The sequence below is a fragment of the Chenopodium album genome, chromosome 9 (genome assembly GCF_948465745.1).
Source record: "Chenopodium album chromosome 9, dcCheAlbu1.1, whole genome shotgun sequence".
In the NCBI taxonomy this organism is placed as follows: Eukaryota; Viridiplantae; Streptophyta; class Magnoliopsida; order Caryophyllales; family Amaranthaceae; genus Chenopodium; species Chenopodium album.
Genome location: NC_137842.1, coordinates 61,963,718 through 61,987,069, shown reverse-complemented (window position 1 = coordinate 61,987,069; position 23,352 = coordinate 61,963,718). Strand labels below are relative to the sequence as shown.

The window sequence follows — 23,352 nt, the reverse complement described above, 5'->3', positions numbered from 1 at the left end:
AAAGAATATTTTTTTTTTTTGACGGGAAGAAAAATAACATTATTCAATTCTAATTTTAACTTTTGAGTGAGTTCAGACATTCAGCCCATTATAAATAGCACCTCAGTTGTAATGGGCCAAACGTAAGCCTTTTGTAAGAAGTCCTTAAAATATTTGTATTGGGCCCTTTTTTTTTTTTTCCTTTCTTTTTTTATTCTATTGCAAGTTTGCAACGGATGATAGGTTCAGCTTGTTTATGCAACAGATCTGTCTGTTGCAAACTCGCACACTCCAGTACTAGTACTCACGGCTCCACCAATAGTGTCACACAGCTCACATTACTCACTTCTCGTCACTAATTACTGATTTTTATGGATTAAAACTTATTTTTATTGTATTATTATTATTATTATTATTATTATTATTATTATTATTTTACTAAAATATAATTAACTTTACAACTGAAATAGTTTTTAGAAAATTGAACTTGTTTTAAGAGAATACTATTATTTTAAGGTGCATATAACAAAGTCTAATAGTAATTTACTCTTTGTATCAAACTACTAATTTTGGACGTTTCAAAGTAGTTGTTTCATTTCCTCTACAACAAAATTTTTCCCTCCACTTTCCCTATTGTTATCACTCTTCTATAAATCTGTACCATTTGCTCATGAAACAAATAATTTGATAGAGAGTGTATCAAATAAAAAGAGTATTATTAAATCTTGTAATGTGTTGTCCAACAAAAAAAAGAAAAAAGAAGTGATGGCTCAACCCTAATACAAAAGGCACAAATTTTTTATTGAAGTACAATCAATTTACAGGAACAAATTGATCACCATTACATGCTATTGCATGCATCATAAGACCATTTATTATCAATTTATCATGATATATAGCATACTAGTAGAGCACCCAAGAATCCGTTGAGACGACAGATCATACAGATAGAAGTTTGGCAACAGCAAACATGTTTGTAGAGCCATATAAGATACCGTATATTACTGCCAGAGAGAAACACAAGTCTTCCTCAACCATCTGCCTTGCACCATTCTTCTAAGGTTGGAGTTGCTACTTCAATGTTTTTCATGTCGGAAATGTTGGCTGGTTGAAGGGTACAAGCAATTAGTCACAGGCCATAGTTAACAGAAAAATTTGAGAAAGCAAGGGGATAAAAAAAAAATAAATAAATAAAAAAAAAAAACAAAACCATCATACAGGAGTCATATTAGAGAGGTAACTAGAAAAATTGCTGAATAGCTGGTGCATGCAGCTTCTGTATTAGATGTTAATATGCTTCCTAATCAAGGTGACTATATGCCACCCCCCATAACCCCCCCCCCCCCCCCCTCCAAAAAAAAAAAAAAATAATAATAAAATCAGTCCTTACAATACACCCTTATTACATAAGACTTGTTATAAAGGTCATAAAGCTCTTGAGATACCTTCAGAAAAAAAAATACTCCGTATATAAATATTTCGTTGGTAAATAAGTACGAGCAGTAAAACCTTTAGAATCTAAAAGACATGCTAACAACTTGTTACAAAATCTGTCATCAGTCTGGATATAGCAACAGAACAAAATGATCCAAAATTAGCTACAATCCACGATCCACCAAGGCTCTATTGCAAAAGATAACTAAACCAAAATCTGTCATCAGTATGGTTTCAGCACATAACCCACCCCCCCAAAGGAAAATATCTAAAGCACTCATGAAAGCTATATCATTTAAGATCAAGGGTCTTACAGGAAGAACTGCACTGCTACTGTTGGGGTAAGGACGTAAGGTAGCATAAAAGTACAACAAAACCGCTACCCTACATGGTTGTGAACGACAACTCTTGCCCTCGTTCTTGTTCTATAGAACCATATCACTAACAGATATATAAAATTGGACCCAAAAGAGAATAAAGAACTTTGGATAGAAAAAACAAGCAAACAACATACATGAATCACGATATCAACCTACATATTCTCTGATTAAAACTATGATTAGTGACTTAGTATTTGGTTTTATTTATTATTCTCACCATCGTGAACTTCAGGAGTTTTAGCAGCTGTGGCATCGACAATGACAGAGACAGAAGGGTAATCCAACGCTACTGCATCAAAGACTGTCTGTCTAATGCAATTAGGAGTTTGAATTCCTGTACAGATATACGGTCAAAAGCTTCAAAACTGTACTCTAAAAGAGAATTTTTTGAAAATCTAAATCAAAACATTATGTTCTATTTTCACTTACCAACAAATACCAAGCTATCTATTCCAGAAGTTAGCAGAAATGAATGAAGGTTAGTAGCAAAAAAACCACTCATTCGTGTCTTAACCAACTTATAATCCCCTTTGTGTATCTCAAGTCCTTCAACAAGCTCAGCACCTTCATGTCCTTTTACAGCGGGTCCCCCCTTATCACTATACAAGTGCCTTCTGAAGAGTTCAACATCTCTCCCTAATGCATCATGCTCCCGAACAATCTGCAAGCCAATAATTTTCAGTCAGTTGTCACAAATTACATCCTAAGGAATTGTTCAACTCAATCTTGAGAGAGAGAGAGAGAGGGGGAGAGAGGGGGGGGGGGGGGGGGTGAGGGAACCAAAAAAAAGAACAAAAAACAATGCTTTAAACAAGGTTGGCAATAGTGTAATCCTTTCTCATAAAGTGTAAGGGATCAAAATCATTCATTGTTTTAACACTCAACAAGCTTAAACTTATTGTGCCCGTCCTTAAAGGAAGACATATTGAGTGGGCAAGAGGGCAACTGATCAATAGAAACTAATTTATCTTAAAAATCAACATAATAGCTCCAAGTTTTATCATAGTTCTTTCCCAGAATTCCATGAAACAAGTCCATAACAAGGCATCATCAGTCATATCCACTCATTGCAATTCATCGACAAACACCAACTTTCAGCCAAACCCATTATGGCCATAAACTAATTAGCTGTTTGATTCACCGATATGTTTGAAAGAGCAGTGCAGAAATTTACAACGCAAACAAGGTATAGCCTCTGACATGCTGATCTCTAACCCCTAGCCTGAATGTCCTGTTCGGTCAGACTAGCATCAAAAGGGAAATACTACATTGTAGTGCTTCATCTGATACATAATTTTATAAGAAACAAAACTAAGGAGCTATGCCCAAAATTTACTTATCATCAGATCATCATTCTTCCACTTGGAATTTATATTCATAGCAGTAGGCATCACTAGCTTAGAAATATACACAGCTTTAATTTCCTAGATTTTGACTAACCATCAATTACAGCTTACAAACTAACTTTAAGAACCACAAGACTATATGAGACAACTATTCTCAAGTAAGTTTTCTTTAATTTACTCTTTAATCAGGCTATCCCGACTTTTCATTTCACCTCAAATACTCGAGTTTCTGATACGGGAATGACATTTAGACACTTTATTTTGGAACAAAATCAAGCAAATTTGCAGAAGATGGCCAAGTCTGAGTAACACAACCACTTTATTCCTACCTTCTCAAACAATTACAAATCAACTACAACATCCCCAGCAAATAAAAAAAAAAATTAAATCACATTATTCATGTATCCCTTTCTCTGACAATTTCATATCAACAACAATTGCTAAATCTCAGCAAATATCCAAAAAATTAGAAATTTCATAAAAGCAAAAGATTAATTGATACCCAAACTACAAGCATGCCACGTTCTCCAGCAACTTCAACAGCTTTTATCACATTCGGAACGATTGCAGCAGCACCATCAACCAGCAACGGCGCACCAGGCAATACGAAATCATTCTGTTCATAATCATTCAATCTCAAAATTTAATAATCATTTTTAAATTTGCGAGAAAACCCAGGTTGAATTCTAACAAAGAAGAAAAGGGTCGAGAAAAAAATTGAAAATTGGTGGGAAAACTTACTTGCATATCGATGACAAGAAGAGCTGTTTTCTTCCATTTTTCAGCCATTTTTGTTGCAATATCTTGCTGCGTTTTGTCTCTCAGACAAATTTAGAAATAGATGGTGTGCAAGAGTTAGTCACCAAAGTGTTCACGATAGACAGTACAAAATTTTGTTTTTAGTGCAATTTTTTTTTATTATCGTGATCATGATTGTTAGCTGCCTGGTAGTAAAGTAGAAGTCATTTTTTATTACTTTTGGGAGGACATAAAATTAATGAATTATCAATCGGATTGTTCCGATTAGGTTTAGATCATGTTTAAGAATTGTTCGGGTTAGTTTTGATTTCGAGTCAAATCTGTTGAGCAATTAGGTTTTGATGATTATAAGTTGATGATTATAAACTAATGATGATTATCTATCTAACGTGTATGTTAAGTTGTGCATAGAAAGAGCAAGTTATGCTTGGAACAGGATACAAGGAACCTGAGTAATGACAGGTATATATGTAAGGAACTTGAGCAATATAGGATAAGCAATAGAGGAACAAGAACAACGATAAGTGTTATGGTTAATAAGCATGATGATGGCTAAGGAACCATGAAGGTAACTATGTAAACATGTGTTTACATATGTTAGCTTCATAAGGTAAGTATCCTATACATATATAGGTTATGTATGTGTAGGAGTCTTTTAATTTAGTTTAGTTTTCTTTATTGTTTTTATAAATAAAAAACTAACCTTCTGTTTTACTTTGTTATTCTAAGAAGTTTGCTCAGTTCGTCATCATAAAAAAGGGACAACTTGTTGACCCTTATGAGGTTTTGATGATGATGTTAAGAATTGAGCAAACTTCCATTTAATAAGGATTTTCTAGTGTTGTGATGTTTGCAGGTTCAGTAAGCGTTGAGGGCTGAAGTAGGAACTGAAACAGAGGAACTTTAGAAGATCCATGAGGATACAAGTAAAGTTAGAAGAAGAGTTCCAGAAATGGAACTTCCAAAAGTTTCTTAACAGGAACTTCGAAACGGGTTGTAACGACCTGGTTCCGGTGTAATGCTGGGGCAAACCCTAAGATCCAGAATATATCAAGACTACAGGATTCCAGAACAAGAGTTTCAGAGAAGCAACATGAAGACAGAGAAATAGAAGTATATTGCTCTAGGATTCATGTAAGTATGTTGGACATAAAAGTCGGTCTGGAACAAGTCTATATAGAACCAAGGTGAACTCCAAACAGTCAATGAAATTAGAGTAACTGACTTGTCAGGAACTCAGAGACTGTCAGAGTTCAGGAACCTAATAGGAACTTAAGTATGCACGTCGTTAAAAGTCGGTTTTAATGATATATATATTTACCTTATACGTGCATATCTTTTAGGGATTTGGTTTTACTGAATAAAGATATTTATCTTCTAATAAATCCCTTTTGGAAAAAGATAAGATTGTTTAAAAAGTATTTTAAACAAAAAGATAAGTTTTGAATAAAATCTGATTTTATGCTAAGTTTATCTTATTATTCTTGACAGTTTTTATTCTTAACAAAAAGATATATTTTCGGAAAACTGATTTTTAGAAAATATCTTTTAAACTTATCTTTTCAGAAAATTTATCTTTTTCAAGATGAAATGAATAATTCGAGTGTACTATAAATATGCTCATATGCATTCATTCAAAGTTGAGGCTGACGAAGTGTAGTGGCCGTGCTTAATGGTTTTATCCTTCACCGCGAAGCTAAGTCAGTTCTCCTGGTCAAAGTTCCTATCAGGTTTTGGTTACAGTACGTCCAGTGAGTTTCAGACAGGTCTCGAGTGTCCAACATATTAGTTTTATCTCTTTATTCATAGGTATGTATTTAGGGATATTCAATGAGATCTTGTAATGGGAAAAATGGTTTTGAGTGTTTTGTATTTTGGGGTGAGATTGTGAATTCTCTTAAATTCACGTTTGTGATGAGTTTGAATTCTCTAAAATTCGAGTGGTAGTCAGTCACCCCGAGTGTGTCTTGGGTTGCACAGTGGGAAAAAGGAACCTGAGTGTGTCTTAGGTCGAGAAAGGAACCTGAGTGTGTCTTGGGTCGAAAAAGGTGCCTGAGTGTGTCTTAGGTCTGATAGGATAGGTTCTTATCAATTAGCAAGTGTCCGAGGAGGAACTTGCGAAGCAAAGGTCTATGTAATAGGTTGTACTAGGAGAGTTGCCTATTATAGTGGAATTTGTTTATAAGTCCCAATAGGGCCGAGGTTTTACTTCCAGTTGGGCACTGGATGGTTTCCTCGTAAAACTTGCTGTGTGCTTTAAGTTCCTTTACGTTTTGTTTTTAATTTCTGCATAAGTTCCGCGATTGGAACCTACTACCATTCACCCCCCCTCTTGTAGTAGTTCATCTAGACTAACAAAATCATTTACAAATATAAGTACGGAGTATATTTTTATTATGATATATTAATCTTATAGAAGTATAGGCCGTCTGATCAATTTGGAGTATTCGAATTGACTAGCATCAAAATCGGGTTAAGTGATTTAAATAGGAGGCTTGAATGGAAGCATGGAAGTCACTTATTAGATGATATTGCAGCATGAAATAGGCCTAAACATCTTACATAGTACAATATAGCAAATGTGGAGGTTTATACTTTTTTATATTGGAACAAGTATATTGTTCACGACTACTCATATTTGTAACAAAGATATGTTATCTTAAGTGCATAATACCCTATTGTGCTTCTTTCGTCTCTAAAAAATTGCTCTTTATATTAAAATAGACGTCCCTAAACAATTACATCATACCATATACGTCCATGTGCAAGAAATTCTTCATTTCATACATTCAAATACAAAGGGGCCAAACCATTATGAGCTTCATTGAAGATCCTTCTTGTTGATACTTGATACATGGCCTTCTTCAATAAATTATTAACAACACTAATCATCATTTGACAAAGTAAAATGAAAATAACTGGTACAAACATCCACTTTTACAATGATAATAATTTGGGCACCAACAAACAAGTTTATTTATTTTAACTTGCACACCTTTTTTTTTTTTTTTTTTTTTTTTTTGGGGGGGGGGGGGGGGGTGTTGTCTTCTCTTAGGGCTCACTCACCAGCAACTCAGCAAGCATGCATATAGACTATAGAGCCAGATAGAATGGTGTGTATCAGAGTGCAACATCACGTAATATTTTTAAACTTCTTCAAGCTCCAAACTTGCGCCATCGAATCATCAATTTGCCTTGCACCATTCGCTTATGGTTGGAGTGGCTACCCCAATATTTTTCATGTCAGAAATGTTGGCTGGTTCCAGAGTTAAAAATTTCATGTCAGTCATAAGCTATTATATAGTTAACAGTATTCAAAAGAAATCATTATATGATTACACACTCTAATTGCCTAGCAAATTGAGGAGATACCGACTTACCGAGTATCAAAAATCAATCACAACAGAGATTTATTAATAAATACGGAGTATTTGCTGTATGCAAATTTTGTAAGTCACCCCAGATTCCATACAAAGTAACTAATACCAATAAAGGTACCAAAATGTCACTCCTTATCTAAGATGCTCATAGTTCTGTTTAGTCTTTCCCTATACAACTATCTTACATATAACACTAAGGTTCTCATAGCTAATATTCGAGCAATCAAACTCTCAGGAATTCAGGATGACAGAACAGGACTCGTATATTCTTGTTTTTTTTTTTTTCCTGTCCTAAAGCTAACCAGAGCAGAAAATTTTTCACAGAGCCCCTCTTTTCATGTTCCCTTGAACCGTATGTCCATTATGCTAGCAGTTATAGACCATAGATAAAAGGAAACGAAACATAAAACACAATATCAAGCCGCTTATAATTGAACTAAATAATTGCAGCAAAGTTGGGATAAGATCCATTATAATGGTTGATTGCAGGCATTGATGATTCATTTCATTTTCTTACCAGCATGAATCTCAGGAGTTTTGGCAGCTGTGGCATCAACAATGACGGAGACAGAAGGGTAGTCCAATGCTACTGCATCATAGACTGTTTGCCGGATGCAATTAGGAGTTTGAATTCCTGAACATAGAGATAGTTTGTCATAATCTTTGATATTATTATATCTTGTACAAAGAGACATTACTGTTGAAAATCGAATTCAAAACATCAGGCTTATTATTCATTTACCAACAATGACCAAGCTATCAATTTCAGAAGCTAGCAGGACTGAATGAAGGTGTGTATTAAAGAATGCACTCATTCGCGTCTTAACCAACTTATAATCTCCTTCAAGTATCTCAAATCCTTCAACAAGCTCAGCACCTTCACTTCCCTTTATAGCAGAACCCCCCTTCTCACTTCTGTACAAGTGCCTTTTGAAGAATTCGACATCCCTCCCTGATGCATCATGCTCCCGTTGAGCCTGCAAACCAGCAGTTTTCAACTCACAAATCACATTTTTTCCCAGTAGGACTTGTTTCCACTAAATATCTTGATAAAAGATTGAAAGTAGTGCAATGCTATGTAACCATTCTGGATCAAAATCATTTCTTGTTTTCACATACTAATAAATTATTTTTGTTTTGTGTGTTTGAGTCTTGTTTTCCCTGTAAACGCGGACACTCCTATCTCTCAGCATAGCCAACCACAGCATGTATCCAACATATGATACTGGGACAAAGTACTTGGTTTACACATATCTAACACAAAATTACTCGTTCATTCACTAAAATGAGTAACATCAATGTTAGATTGTGTTGCTTAATCAAATCAATACATGTACACTAAGAGTATGTTTTCTTCGGCTTAATTTCAATTAGTTCAGTTCAGCCCAGTTCCAATTAGTTCAGTTTAGTTCCTAATTTCCTTCTTTCATAAACAATTCTTTTCAACTCTATTCAGTTCAGTAAATCAGAACAGACTTTAACTTAATTGGATACTGTTTAGTCAAAAAAATAAAACTTTGGAAGATTCATAAAAATACATACCTATTCGCAAATGTAACAATGTGTTTTCTCTTACCCTTGTCCTAATTTTTTTTTATTAACCATTCGTGTAATCGTGTTTGTATTCGTTTCCATAGAACCTAGTAGTCAACATCTACATGTTATGAGTGTAATTTGAGTTTGATTTTGTTAGCTAGTAAAAATTGAATTGTTGACAAAGATTTATAGTAAATTTAATCAAACCAAAATCAACTATAGATTACAAAGTTACAATAAATTAATAGAATATAAGGTATGAAAACTTGTCGTATGATTTTTATTAAATGAATTAATCTCTATCTGCTGTCTGATCTAATTTCAAAATTCGATTCGATTGAGTCAGTTTTGTCAGATTCAAAATGTCCCTTGAATTTACTATGGAGTATCATAGAATAGCAAAAATACAGAATATTAAGAAGAAAAAGAATACCCAAACTACAAGAATGCCACGCTCTCTTGCAACTTCCACAGCTTTTTTGACATTTGGAAGAATTGCTGGAGCTCCATCAATCAAAAACGGAGCCCCGGGTATTGCGAAATCTTTCTGCATTTAATACAAATAAACGATGTTTATAATTCAATATTAATTGTATAAAATCAATACCCATTTTCAAACTTGGATTCTAAAAAGGACAAAAATAATTGAAAATTGTTGGAAGAACTCACTCACTTGCATTCCTATGACAATGAGAGCTGTTTTCTTCCAATTTTCAGCCATTATAATTTGTTGCTCAAAATCTTGGTGGCTTGATGTCTCCCAAACACAAACGGATATACAAGTACTAGTAATTAATTAGTGAGTGATTAGTGAGTAGTGACCAACTTGTAGTTAGCGAAGTGTCTTCGTAACTACTCACTATAAATTCTTTCTTTTATTAGAGCATTGATTTTTAGATGGAGCATAAATGAGGATGACAATGATGATGATGTCCGCGGGATTTGATCTTAAATTTTGACGAGTTGATAAAAGGATATTTTCGTCATTAAATAATACGGTCCATTCACTAGTTTGTGATAGGGCTGAGTACAACTATCCGGAAAATCGAAAATCCGAAAAACGGATCCGTAATTTTTCTGAAAATTAGGGCACCCGATTCGATAACCATAACGGTTTGGGTATCCGTTCCGATAGTTTGTTATTGGGTACCATTTTAAAATTAACGGTTACCCGATCCGTTCCGATAAACATTTTTTTGCTTTTTTTCTCTACTTAAATCTATTTTAATAAAATCTAAACTCTTACTTTACTTTATAATATCAATGATTAGTAATAATAATATTAATGATTTGGTCAAATCATATGATATTGTTGTTAATTATTGGTAAATTATATTATAATAACTACATAATTAAGTTTAATTATCATTATTAAATATCTTATTGGGTACCCAATAACCAATCCGAAAATTCAGGTACTCGAATTTTGGGTACCCGAACTTATCGGTTCGGGTTATGGATATCACTGAGATTTTGGTTATCGGGTACTCGAACCGTTAGTACTAACGGTACGGGTACACGTCTCATGCTCACCCCTATTTTGTGAGTATCAATAAAGGTCTCATCTCTTTTCAAAATTTTGATTGCATCAATTTTTTTTAACAAAATTATTGTTACATTATCTTCAAATTTTATTGATATTGTATTAGCTATATTACGCTCAATTTTATTTTTAATTTTATTTTCAATCTATTAAACTTTACTTCTTCTTTTTCTTTTTGTTTATTCACCTTTAATCTACTAAACCCCAATTTTTAAGGCACTATTTCCTTCAATCCAAAATGTTTTTCTCACATAAACATTTGAGAGAGGAGAAGGGAATTTAAAATTTAGAGTTTTAGGGTTGAAAATGAGGGGAAAAGGGTTATAATAAGTAAACTTAAGTTGCGTTTAGCAATCTTTAATAATGGCCAAACTTGTACATTGACACATATGCTAGTTAAAAATGATGCATAAAATATAGCGTTAGTAATTGATTCACACTAGAGTTTAACATAAATTCAAGGTACATTTTTGAAACGGAATTAGAATTGAAATCTATTAAGAATCGCAAGTTCTAAAACTGGAATTTGGGCAAGAGGTTCTGAATTTGAGTAGTGTTGGCAACAAGCTCCAGCTCAAGTTTTTCAAATTTTTAAAACCAAGTACCCAAAATCAAAACTAAAACCTAATAAAAGAATTACTTAGGACATGTTCACATTTAATAAAATGAGCTGAACTGAACTGATTGGAGCTGAGTTGAACTGAACTGAACTGAGCTGAAATGAATAATTTATGAGAAAAGGAAATTAGGAGCTGAACTTGATTGAACTGATTAGAGCTAAACTTAATTGAAATTAAGCTGAAGTGAACAAGCCCTTAAGCCCATATCAATATATCATACCCAATTCAAGCCCAATTACAAAGAAATAAAAATAAAAGTAAAACTAGTACAAAGTATGTACTAAGTATTAAATTTCGCTGGACTACTACTTTTGATTTGTTATGTTTGCGAGTTCTAAGTGTGTGACTTTGTAACTAGGGTTGTTTACCGATCGATCCAAGACCAGGTCGGATCAAAGACCGAAATTTGCTAGACCCTATTATGCATTTAGGCTCATCCCTAATTTACACCATGAACGTGAGTTACTGAGTTTTAGAGTTCGATTCTACATAAGGTCCTTTTCTTTTCTTTTCCAAAATTTGCATGTGGAAACTCTTTTTTCCTTTTTCTTTCTTCTTTCTTTTGGCAGTGGGATTATTTCATAATCTTTGATTGTTGATTTCCTTAAAGTTTCCAATCCTACTCATAGTATATGTCAAATTAAAAACGTCATCATTTTAATATTAAGGGTACGACACAATATAAAACATCTTGAAATTGAAAGTAATGAAAATATATTTGTTTTCTTTCAAAAAGTAAGATCGAGGGGCACAAAATTCATAATGGATTCATATTCATTGTCAATGCCAGTGGCCACTACTAAAGGAAGGTGGCATAATATAATCATAAGCTCTATAACATATAGATTTTATGAAATCGTAAGGACCATAACAAGAAGGTCACGAGTCCATGACGGGAGATCCCAATCCCATCTCATTCGTCGCAAATTGATTTGCAACGGGAAATCGGACTGACCTCCTGTCATTAGTTAAACCGTTTATTGCAATGGCAAGAGAAGGTTGTAAAATACCTTTCATACCCTAGTCTTGTTACTAGTATGTATTTTACATGATATGGTACACCCATGCACTTTTTAAAATGTTAATGCATATTATTGCATAACATCAAGAGCAATCAACCTTTTAATATTTAAGTAGAGTGAGTGCTCATGATGATATACCACTCCACTAAATAAATGCTATACATAATTTATAGCATATAGTTTTTATATATTATATAAAGTATATAATATTATAACTAGTTAATAAGCATTATTTTATGATTGGTTAAAATCCTCCACCAAGTGATTGTGCCCAATAATCAGCTCCATTGTCATTCCCAACAAGCTGGGTGCAAGATATGGGTACCAAGCATAATCCTCTACTTTTCAAGTCCTTTGATCCATCTTTGATATCCTAATAACATATGATTTTAAAAAAAAAAAAGAAAAAAAATCATTAATAACAATAATACGTTGAGGAAATTTGCAAAAAAGGGAAAACAAAAATAGAAAAAGAAAGAAGTACATATAATCAAGGCAAGAATAACAAAAATAATCCACCACTTAATTAATCACTTATGTTACAACTTACATGCAAGTAGGTACGCGGTACACCTGCATGTTATCTTGCTCATTCAAACTATTTAAATGAGCAAAAATATTATTTTTCAGGCGTACCTAACTTTAGATATATACTCAGATGCATAGTAGAGAATCTTACACTACTTTTTACGTTTTGTTTTTTGAAAGTGTAATATTGTATTGTAAATAGAAGAATGCAATGACCTTAACTATGACTTCTACACTTGATAAAGCACTTTCATATATGAATACGCCGGGATTAGGAACAATAATGAGTATGTAGAAAGATAACTAGAATATAATGTTGGAAAGTGAAATAAGTCAATTCTCTTTTAAAATCAAAGGTGAAATGATGGTGTTGAAGAACCAAACTAATTGAGTGCTCAAGTTTGTTGATAACTTCAATAATGATGATGACAACGAAGAAGATAATGATAACAACAATGATTATGTATTTGTTAATGAATGGATCATCATTTAAACTTAAGTTTAGCAGTAAGTTTATAAAAGGGAGTAATAATAATAATAAAGTTTACATGAATTAACATATAGTTTTAGAAGTACCTGATCTTGGTTTGCAGCTCCTCTTCTTTTTAGGCAGGAATCATTCAAAAGCTACAAAATAAAGAGTGAATGAAGAAAAATAAGATTTATAAATACTTTTTTTATTTTTAACAAGTTTCAAGTTTCAACCCACCCTTTTTTTTTATTCCAAACTTAGACCAAAGATTTCTCTATTTAATCACATTTTGTAATTTAAAAGGGAACCCTAAAAAGCTGAGGACATTATTCTTTAAGTACATGCCTTTTTTTTTTTTTTATTAATAGAATAGTTCCTTCAAGATGCTTTCAAAAAAAAGAAAATTTTTCTACCTCGCTTTAATAAACGTTTATATTATGTAAGTTGTACGAATGTCAGATGTGTGATTCACAATAATTTATTGTAAGATTGGGATGACATTCCTATTTTAACGAGTGGCTCCTTACTTGTAAGAATAAGTTTTAAGGTCTCACAATAAGTTATATATCTAGTCTATGCTGCTGACTCACATGAGGGTTTTATTAAAAATCTACATCATGCAAATACAATGAATTAAATAAAACTTACTTGTCCAGGATGATCTGGAAATAGACAATTTCTTTCTCCATGAACCTGTTCGGAAATATAAGGTTAAAAAAACAGGCCATATGTGCTTTAATACATTATATTGGAGAAAATAAAGCTAATCTTTTAGCTTATTCTGATAATTAAACATTATTTTAGTATTTAAATGTTTGGTTATAATTTAAACAAACTTGTCCAAAGCCTTATATGAAAGTAATAGTTGATGTCAACCAGAATTTGAATTTAATATTTAAGAGAATCAATCCAAAGTAATAAAGAACATAATCTCAACATAGTTAACAAATGGGATTAATATGAATCAAATGATACCCTATTGTTAGAAACATGTAATAATAACCACCCTAATCGAATTATTATTTATTATTATTAGTTTTGACGAGTAATCGAATATTATTAAGAAACATATTTTCCACTAATTATCATTATTCTTGTTCCATTTTACTTCATATACTGTTTACTGCAACATATAATGTCACAATGTAGGTCGATAAACATAATTTTACTTTATTAATAATAATAAAAAAAAAAGTTTTATGTGTTTGTATTATTTACCATATAAGTCTAATTATGTCCTTAAGAAATACAACTATATAAGCTTTCAATACATCTATTAATACATTATATGGAGTATTATTTTGAAGACTTTGAATAAAAGAATTTTTAGGTCGAAAAAATAAATAAACTTACAGAATGTTGGTTCTTAGTCGTGGCATTATTATTACCCAAGTAAGGAGAACTAAGGGCCTGCATAAATCAATCATATAAAACAAGGTCAGTTACCAATAATATGAAAATGAATTATAATAATTTGATGATTTTGGAAAAAAGAAAAAGAATGTTTAGAAAGCAAGAATATAGCCCAAATGTGGGTCTTATTAAAGTACTGCTTACAACTGCATGCTTCACTGATATTTTAGTTCCTTAAAGGCTGAGTTACATTCATGCACACATGTTTTTTTTTTTTTTTTTTAATAATAAAAATATGAATTATTTATCTGTTCTTTAATTATTGTAATAATTAGAGCTTTATATGTTATTTATATCTTTATTTAAGTCATTATTATAAATAAAAATCATAAATTGTCACATAATTATGTGTAAAATTGTAAATAGTGTAAAAATATTTGATTATAGCGATTTTTATAAAACGGAAGAAGTTAATTTATAAAATAAATACTCCGTAAATAAAATAAAAAGGAAAGGAATTAAACATCACCTCAATTTGACCTTGAAGGAATCTGATATACCCAATTGCTTCTAACAACACTGAAGCTGTGTCAGTCTGCAAAAAGAGATTAAACCCACACACCACAAATACCCCATTTCTCTTTTTCAGTACTTCCTCTTTTTTTTGTGAACACAATAACAATAATTAAAAGTTCAAAAGAAATTTTAGATGATCATAATATAATCATGTGTTTGAACTGAAGTCAGTGATTAGTTATGGATAATAAAAAATATAAGTTTTAATTTTATAAAATTGAGTTATTTTATTTTGTACATATAGTGTTACCTAATTTGCTAATTCTCCATGAATTATGATCCAAATTGTACGCGTGGATTAGTATAGTGTAGAAACAATTTTGAACTATTTTCTCAAGGTTAGATAAAGAATTGGGTTCCATGAAACAGATCGAGCGTACTGCATATTAGGTAACACTATACGTACTGACTCAGTAAGTCTAAGATTATTAGCAAGTGAAACAAAACAAGTGTATCAAAATTATTGAGATTGTATGTTTAATACTTGTATTTAAAATCAAAAGTTATGTATGCTTATTAATTTACTTTTTTTTGAAAATAAAATATTAGAAAAAATGGTGTTGATATATAAATTATACATCTTGTGAAAATTACTGTAATAAAATAGGAGTGAGGTGGTCTTACCTTTCCAAAGGGAGAAACAAGCTGGTGAAGGGCTGTTATTCTATCTCCTAGCTTCTCTTTCCTCACCTACATATATATTGCAACCATATATATATAGAAGATAAATAATATGAAGCTATTGAATTTTTCTTAAATAAATATTACTAGTGGTATTTATGAGTGATGAAAAGTTAATAATATAAATCTAAGGTAAAGATCAACACAACACGTACACATCTATGAGAAGTTTGAATTGAAAATTGAAAATTTAAAATTATTACACTAAAAAAGGGGGAAGGAAACTCTTATTGTAGTTTAAGAAGTTTAATTCTAAAGAAAAATCCTCAAAACAACACATTAATTAATCAAGCATATACTATAAGTAAACATTAGGGTGTATGTATGTACTCGTGCTTATGCACAGGATATTAAAATAGCTTCATCATTCCAAATTAAATTTATTAGTTGTCAGACTTGTCACATATGTCTCTAAGTCAAGTCATACTGTGAACGTGATAATTAACTCGGAAATTAAAGAAAGGAGTCTTAATGTCAAACTTTTGAAGAATTTGATGGGAGAGTGATGAAAGAAAATAAGAAGTGATGATCTACCTTGAGAGGTGGGGTGGAAGAGGATTGGACCCTAGGCTTCTTAGGTGGTACACCTCCAGTAGTAGTAGCTGTGCTATTACACTGCCAACAACAAAATTCAAACATAACATCATTTTTTAGTTTACTCAATAAAATTACACAAATAATAATTAAACAGCATAAAACTAAGGCTAATTAATAACAGTACATACCTCAGAATTAGTAGTATGATTATCTGCATGTTGATGACTTTCAGCTTGTTGTAATGACCTTTTATTATTATTATTATTATTATTATTATTAGTAGAAAAGTCCAACATATTACTACTATTACTATTGTTGTTGTTGTTGTTATTGTTGTTACTACTACTTAAGCTGGTAATACAGGATTTAGGTGATAATGAAGCTGGCATGATCTGATGATGACTCCAACCTGCTGCTGCCTGGGCGGCCACGGCCGCGGCCGCCCTATTACTAACTCCTACTGATAGTTGTTCTTGCTCTTCATGAAATTGATTTGCATACAACTGCAAGTTGTTGTTGCTGTTGTTGTTGTTGTTGTTGCTGTTGTTACTTTGACTACTAACTTCTTCCTTCACATCAACTTGTACTCCTCCATTATTAACTACCCTTGTTGCTTCAAATTCACTTTGACTAAACCTTTCCTCTTGTTCATTAGACAATCCTCCCCTAAAAAAAAAAAAAAAAAAAAAAAAAAAAAAAAAAAAAAAAAAAGTTCTTTTGATATTTTGCTAGTAAATATGGAGTACTGTAGAATAATGGAATTCAATATACAAATAGTAAATTTTCTTATTTTTATACAGGTTTTAGTTTTGAGAGAAGACTGTCTTAACTTCTGTATATCTTTTATTATCAGCAGAGAAAAAAAAAAAAAAAAAAAAAAAAAAAAAAAAAAAAAAAAAACATGCACATACAAAAAAAGCTTACTTACAAAAGGAGTTGGCTCCAAGAATGAGGAAAGTCATGGGCATGAGGCTCATTCGAGGCGATAAAAGGAAGCAATGAGGAAGACGAAGAAGAAGAAGAAGTTCCAGCACCATGAAGAAATTGAAGAGGTAAAAGAGAGTTACTATTATTAGAAGGTTGATGATGATGATGTTGTGTTTGGGAGATGAGCAAATTATCTTCATGTTGATGATCACTTGCTGAAGAAGATGACCTTAAGTTACTATGCATGCTCCACCAATTACTAGGGTTTCCTGCCATCATAATTTATTCTTCCCACCTAACTTTCTCCAAAAACAAAATCACTAACTTCTTCAAATCTTCTTATATCCCTCAAAACAAACCAATAATAATATAAACATAAAAATAGATGAAATTTATTTAATTTCTTTGTTTGGAAGTACTCCTTAATTGTATTCTCTCTTCCTAATTAATCTACTAATTACTTTAAAATATAGGCTCTTGCATAATTAGCTTAGATATAGCTTTCCTTATTTATGCACAAAACCTTTGCTTTTATTTCAAATGTGATTGAATTGAAGAAACCCAAGTCATATAATCTTCTTTGAAAGAATTATTATTATTATTGTGTTTTTTATTTTTTTGGTGAAGGGGGTTGTTATTATTTGTTTTTGTGGGGCTAAGTAGAGGAAGCTTTTGTATTTTTTTGCTTTCTCTATCTTTCTCTATATATGTCTAACCTCTCCTTTTAATTTGTTTATTATCTAAGTCTTTTTATTCTTACTTTTACTTTATGGAAAAAAAAGAAAGTGGGGGCAGGAAAAGGTGGTGGTCTTAGCTTTAAGACAAAAAACTAGTGGTGCTTTGGGACTACTCTTTCTCTTAATAATTTAATCCTTGGTTTGTGATTAATTAGTTGATTAATTAATTAAATAGTTAATAAAATTTTATTTAATTTTTTTTTAATTATTAGGAAATTTACTAAGGTGTACATGGAAGAACAAGCTCATCATGTGTAAGGTGGAAAACTATAGAATAAAGATTTCGTAATTTGTTCTGACACACAAGCTAGATATTTATAGTCATTTCACGAGTAACTAAGAATTTTACTTACATAGAAATATTCATCATAATATATACCTAACGTTGATAATACCAATTTGGTATGAGGTTGGAAGAAAAACGTAATAATATTAAACTCCCGTTGATTATTCTCACTTAATTTAGATAACAATATACTATAATTAGGGTTACATATTAGATTGAGGTTAAATAGGTCTCTTTTTCTATACCCTCAATAATTCAGTGAAAACGATTAAAAGTAGAGAATCCAAGTAAACTACAACAACTTTGATGTGATATGTATTAATCTTTTGATAATAGTATTTTTAATTTGGGAAATTATTCATACAGTTGTTGAGAAAGTTATGTGGTGCTATATATATATATATATATATATATATATATATATATATATATATATATATATATATATATATATATATATATATATATATATATATATGTATATGTGAAAGACAAAGTCATAGAGTACATTTGTAGTACTCCATTACTCGTAGAGCTTTATCAGCCAATCACAAATTAAAATCGAAAAAGTAAATTTAAGAACTACTACTACTTCTAGTTTACTACTTGGTATTCATGCACTGTTTAGGGACATGGGAAAGGGGGAAAATAAAGGATTAAAGGGATATATTCTTTTTTTTTTTTTTTTTTTTTTTTTTTTTGGGATACCGTATTTTATACAAGTAGTTAAGAAAAATGTCTCATTCTATTCACATTATTTCTATTAAATTAGTTTCATGAAAAATAAAATCAAATAAGTTCCATAAGTTATATATTGCTTCAGTTTAATTTACAACTCAAATAAGTTTTAATGACGTTATATAAGTTCAAATTTTGTAGGATCAGGTATGTTCAAGTAAGCAAAAATGAAGTGAATCAAATACATACCTTAAATATGTACTACGGAGTATTATTGTTTATTTTATTGTGAGATGAGAAGGTTTTTGAAATGAATTCATACAAATATGCAAGAAGAAAATTTTCTATTCCAAAGGAGTAGATATTCTTTGTTAAATTTACATTTACCTAGGAATGTTACAATCTCACTAAGGTTGTGACAAGATTTTATTTGACGGTTTGAAACCACCCATACAAGTATACAACTATGGTGATTTGAATCACAATTCAGTGATTCACAAATAACACACGTGTAGAAGAATGTTCTTTCATGTAGTTCTTTTTGGTAAAAGTTTTGAAATCATCAAATATAATCTCTTAAATGCTTCGTAATAAATTTTTAAAGTAGCTATTTTGCCATATATATGATCCTAAACTGAAACTCACACCCTTGCAATTTCATTGTCTAGTTTTTATGGATCAAAACACTTAAAAGTGAGGGAAGAAGTTAAGAGATCTTCACCTCCTACCACTCGTAGTTGTTGGAAGGAATTGACTTTGTAATTATAAGATTACAAGGTAATAAATCCCTAACCACTTAGCTTAAGAGCATGTTCTCTTCAGCTTAATTTCAGTTCACTTCAGTTGAATTCCTAATTTCCTTCTCTCATAAAATATTCAATTCAACTCTATTTAGTTCAGTTCAGCTCTAATCAATTTGATTCAGTTCAGCTTAGTTAAATAAATCAAAACATGTCCTAATTTAAAGAATAGATGTAAGATTCATACTATGTATGAGATATATGCCGCCATGCTTTCTAAAATATACATATATTTGACTTTGAAGACAAGCCTACATAGTTTAAGGGTCACCTTGAACATCATTATTCATATTAATTTGCTAAAAGAAAAGTAATCACTAACTATAGAGCAATACTTTTGAATTTATAATTTGATTTGATTTTGAAACACCAAGTAATAGTGAAGCCATTTACTCGATCTCCTGGGATTTATGACACGTACATGTACTTTCGTCACACTATAAAATATGTTTACGAAAAAAAGTGCAAATTGGTTGAAAGTGAATCGTTTGATATGTGACAAAGTTTATGTTAGTGGATTATACAATTATTTATCAATCAAGTGCCAAATAACAATATTAAATTTTTTGGAAACATAGTTATTACTTAAACATAAATAAACTCAATACCCTAAAAATCAAGAATATCGACTTTGTTAACAAAGAATCTAGTAAATGATGAGACAGGTAGTGTGTTCTCGGGATATAAGGATTCTCTCAATTTCTATTACGACAAATTTTACAATTATGAAGGAATGTTTTGTAGAAGCATAATTAATTAGTCTAAGTATCTAACATTAATAAAATCAAGCACAAAAATATCACAACTATCAACTTTGTTAACAAAGAGTATAGTGAATTAAGACTATCACTAATTTATAAAGATATAAGCTACGTAGTACTTCAATTTATTTTGACATCTAACAAGTTAGTATGGTATTTGTGTCAATAAGTCTCTCTTATCGTCTCCTTTCATGCATTCTCAACTGTTGATCTATTAAATAAACAACTTATTTATAGTACAAATAAAATATATACAGAGGATCCCAAGTCGATATGACATCAGTCGATATGACATCAATCGAGCATCACTATCACCCACAATATCAAACAATACTTTGGTTCATTAAACTATTTATCAAACACCATTGGTTAATCAAAAGGTACTAGCTACAATATATATATACCCTCCTAATCATCCTCCCTATATATCTTTGTCGATATTCTAATCAACCATATATTACACTCATGAGAGTTATAGACGAATGCATGTAGAAGGAATAATCACAGAATAAATTTGGGACACTAGCTTAAGCTACCTACGGAATATGTACCAAAACTTAACCGTTGTTCGTTTTAACGATTTTTATTGACATATATGAAGTACTTGATAGACTAAGACGTTTTGATCTCTCTTAGATGCTTGTACACAAGTTACATGACAAACTATCTATGAGATTTTTATTTTTTCTTTGTAGCACCTAGTAGGTAAGAAGAACTATCCATTAGATTGTGGCTTAAGGAGATATACATGGAGAAATAAATGTATTGAATACTTCATAAAGAGATTACGACCATATATATACAACTCAGATTTGAAATTGAACTCAACTCGATTTTTATGAATCATATTAAACATGACATTCGTCCTAAAAGGTAAACGAGCTGACATAATTCAAACTGGACTTGACCTACCCAAACCCTAAATTGATCTAATGGTTATGTTTACTAGACAGATTGAACTAAGGTTTGACCTGAGACTTGAGAACTAATTTAATTTGACGTCAACCCGACCTGAATACTCAAATTGACAGCTCTCCCTCAATTTCAATGTTGGAAGATTATTTCCTTACTAGAAGGCCAACACTTTGTTGGTACTACTACAAGATAGGTTTCTTTGTAGGAAGTTGTTAGCATTTTTAATTATTAAGGGCATGTTCTGTTCAGCTTAATTTCAGTTCAATTCAGCTCAGCTCCAATCAATTCAGTTCACTTCCTAATTTCCTTCTCTCATAAACAATTCATTTCAGCTCTATTCAGTTCAACTCCAATCAATTCAGCTCTATTCAGTTCAGTTCCGTTCCTAATTTCCTTCTCTCATAAATAATTCATTTCAGCTCTATTCAGTTCAATTCATTCCAGTCTCAATAAGTTCAATTCAGTTGTTTTTAGTAAATCGGAACATGCCTTAAGTTTATATACGTGTTTATTATTTTATTCGAATTGTTATGCATTTGGTTTTATGTAAATTGTATATGTTCTATGACTCTTTGATTAATGAAATAATTTTACATTCAAAAGATGGGACAACGATTAATCATCATGGAATAATCTTTAACTTAAGAAATTGTTAAAATGATTATCTTCATTATCCAATCATATTTCCAACTAGACTAGAAGTAGAGAGTGGTCCTCATGGATTCGTGGTAACATATTATTTCCACACATTTAATTAAATAAAAAGGGCTTTAAAAAAATGTTTTTGAGCAAATGATGTTTGTAGTATCCATGAAAAGAAGGAATTGAGAATAAAAATAAAAGAAAGTCACAATCCAAAACTCAAGGAAAAAGGGTAAATAATTGGGACACACAAATAGCAAGACGAAACGCAAAAAACGCTTAAAGTTTCAAAAACAAAGTTGCATACTTGCATAGGGATCATTAAACAAAAAACACCGGCAAATCATATCCACAAAAGCTATTTTTAAAAAAGCCTAAAAAGATTTGAAATAACAATCATAAAGCATTGATCAATCTGATGAATGATTGCTTCCACTTGCTCTTTTTCGATTGTGTGTTTCTTTTTTTAAATTGACACTTATACATATTTTTAATTAGCGTACAATCAATGAAGGTGTCAATCAGGTTATTCGGATTGTATTTAAGTTTAAGTCAATTTAGTTATGCGGTTATTCTAATACTTCATATAAGCTTAGCACTCACTGCAACAAAATAAACCAATTTTCGGTCACATATTTTGGGCTCGATAAGTCAATTTCAGTTCATGTCAAAATTTGGTCACGTAAGTTCAAAATTAATTTTGAAGTATAATACTTCTAAAAAGTGGACTCATCACGAAATAAGTGTTCAAAGATGTTCCCTTACTAATTAAGGAAAATTCAAAGAGGACTGCTGATAATCCTTCTTGGACCGTCCTTAAATTATTAAGCTGCTATGTAACTGTTCTTCATGTGAATGTACAAGAGTTTGTCATTTTTCATGTTCTATCATATATTGTACAACTAAGCTTAAATCTTAAAAAGGAATAGCCTAACTCATCCCTTCGAATGAAGTACAAATTCATTCAATTAGTAAGAAAGCATAACAATCAGAGCTAAAATCCACCAGAACTCTGCTCAAACTGTTTTTTTATCATATAATGAGCAGAGGTTCACTAAGCAGAATTGCGCATCCAGCAGATGGTGCATCAAGTGTGAACAATCAACCAAACACGTTACAAGGATGGCTAATACTTTGTACAATAAATTTTACTAAGACCCGAAATTAGAGGAGAATGAATGGAAATACACCAAATAAATCATTAAAATATAGATATAATAACAAGTGGCAAAAACTATTGTAACTTTGGATGCCCTAGATAGAGACATGTGCTTTTCATGATAGAAACAAGACAACTTAATATCATCCAAATCATCTAAGGATTGGATTACCAAGGAAAAACAATCCCAGCTAATTGACCCAGAGTATAATCATGTACAACGTAACAATTAAGTAAAGGCAATCAATATTAATTCCTTAACCTAATCGCAATCGCAATCAGACATAACCAAGTCAAAAAA

General features: G+C 31.3%; 3 protein-coding genes across 3 annotated transcripts; all 3 read right to left on the bottom strand.

Annotated features, from left to right (window-relative positions):
- Positions 1-676: 676 nt before the first annotated feature.
- LOC145560059 (putative inactive nicotinamidase At3g16190) lies at positions 677-4,039 on the bottom strand. The gene is made up of 5 exons (XM_081621315.1): positions 3,881-4,039; positions 3,642-3,755; positions 2,223-2,454; positions 2,011-2,127; positions 677-1,083 (listed from the first exon to the last, which is right to left on the bottom strand). The coding sequence occupies exons 1-5, from the start codon at positions 3,926-3,928 to the stop codon at positions 1,010-1,012; spliced, it is 585 nt and encodes a 194-aa protein (XP_081477441.1). The 5' UTR covers positions 3,929-4,039; the 3' UTR covers positions 677-1,009.
- A 2,896-nt stretch (positions 4,040-6,935) lies between these two features.
- LOC145558669 (putative inactive nicotinamidase At3g16190) lies at positions 6,936-9,647 on the bottom strand. The gene is made up of 5 exons (XM_081619977.1): positions 9,488-9,647; positions 9,248-9,361; positions 8,021-8,255; positions 7,796-7,912; positions 6,936-7,154 (listed from the first exon to the last, which is right to left on the bottom strand). The coding sequence occupies exons 1-5, from the start codon at positions 9,533-9,535 to the stop codon at positions 7,084-7,086; spliced, it is 585 nt and encodes a 194-aa protein (XP_081476103.1). The 5' UTR covers positions 9,536-9,647; the 3' UTR covers positions 6,936-7,083.
- A 2,329-nt stretch (positions 9,648-11,976) lies between these two features.
- On the bottom strand, positions 11,977-17,804 carry LOC145558668 (uncharacterized). The gene is made up of 9 exons (XM_081619975.1): positions 17,075-17,804; positions 16,335-16,812; positions 16,144-16,224; positions 15,553-15,618; positions 14,882-14,947; positions 14,353-14,409; positions 13,648-13,692; positions 13,104-13,154; positions 11,977-12,372 (listed from the first exon to the last, which is right to left on the bottom strand). Exons 1-9 carry the CDS (start codon positions 17,350-17,352, stop codon positions 12,244-12,246), a joined length of 1,251 nt encoding a protein of 416 aa, XP_081476101.1. The 5' UTR covers positions 17,353-17,804; the 3' UTR covers positions 11,977-12,243.
- Between the last annotated feature and the right edge of the window lie 5,548 nt (positions 17,805-23,352).

Excerpts from the sequence above, each read along its gene's own strand:
- LOC145560059 (XM_081621315.1), bottom strand. The coding sequence starts at position 3,928 with ATGGCTGAAAAATGGAAGAAAACAGCTCTTCTTGTCATCGATATGCAA. Across the intron at positions 2,455-3,641 it reads GTGGCATGCTTGTAGTTTGG|ATTGTTCGGGAGCATGATGC; the intron begins GTATCAATTAAT and ends ATTGGCTTGCAG. Across the intron at positions 1,084-2,010 it reads AACTCCTGAAGTTCACGATG|CCAACATTTCCGACATGAAA; the intron begins GTGAGAATAATA and ends CCCTTCAACCAG.
- LOC145558669 (XM_081619977.1), bottom strand. The coding sequence starts at position 9,535 with ATGGCTGAAAATTGGAAGAAAACAGCTCTCATTGTCATAGGAATGCAA. Across the intron at positions 8,256-9,247 it reads GTGGCATTCTTGTAGTTTGG|GCTCAACGGGAGCATGATGC; the intron begins GTATTCTTTTTC and ends GCTGGTTTGCAG. Across the intron at positions 7,913-8,020 it reads TGATAGCTTGGTCATTGTTG|GAATTCAAACTCCTAATTGC; the intron begins GTAAATGAATAA and ends CTCTATGTTCAG.
- LOC145558668 (XM_081619975.1), bottom strand. The coding sequence starts at position 17,352 with ATGATGGCAGGAAACCCTAGTAATTGGTGGAGCATGCATAGTAACTTA. Across the intron at positions 16,225-16,334 it reads ATCATACTACTAATTCTGAG|TGTAATAGCACAGCTACTAC; the intron begins GTATGTACTGTT and ends TGTTGTTGGCAG. Across the intron at positions 14,410-14,881 it reads TCCTTCAAGGTCAAATTGAG|GCCCTTAGTTCTCCTTACTT; the intron begins GTGATGTTTAAT and ends TGATTTATGCAG.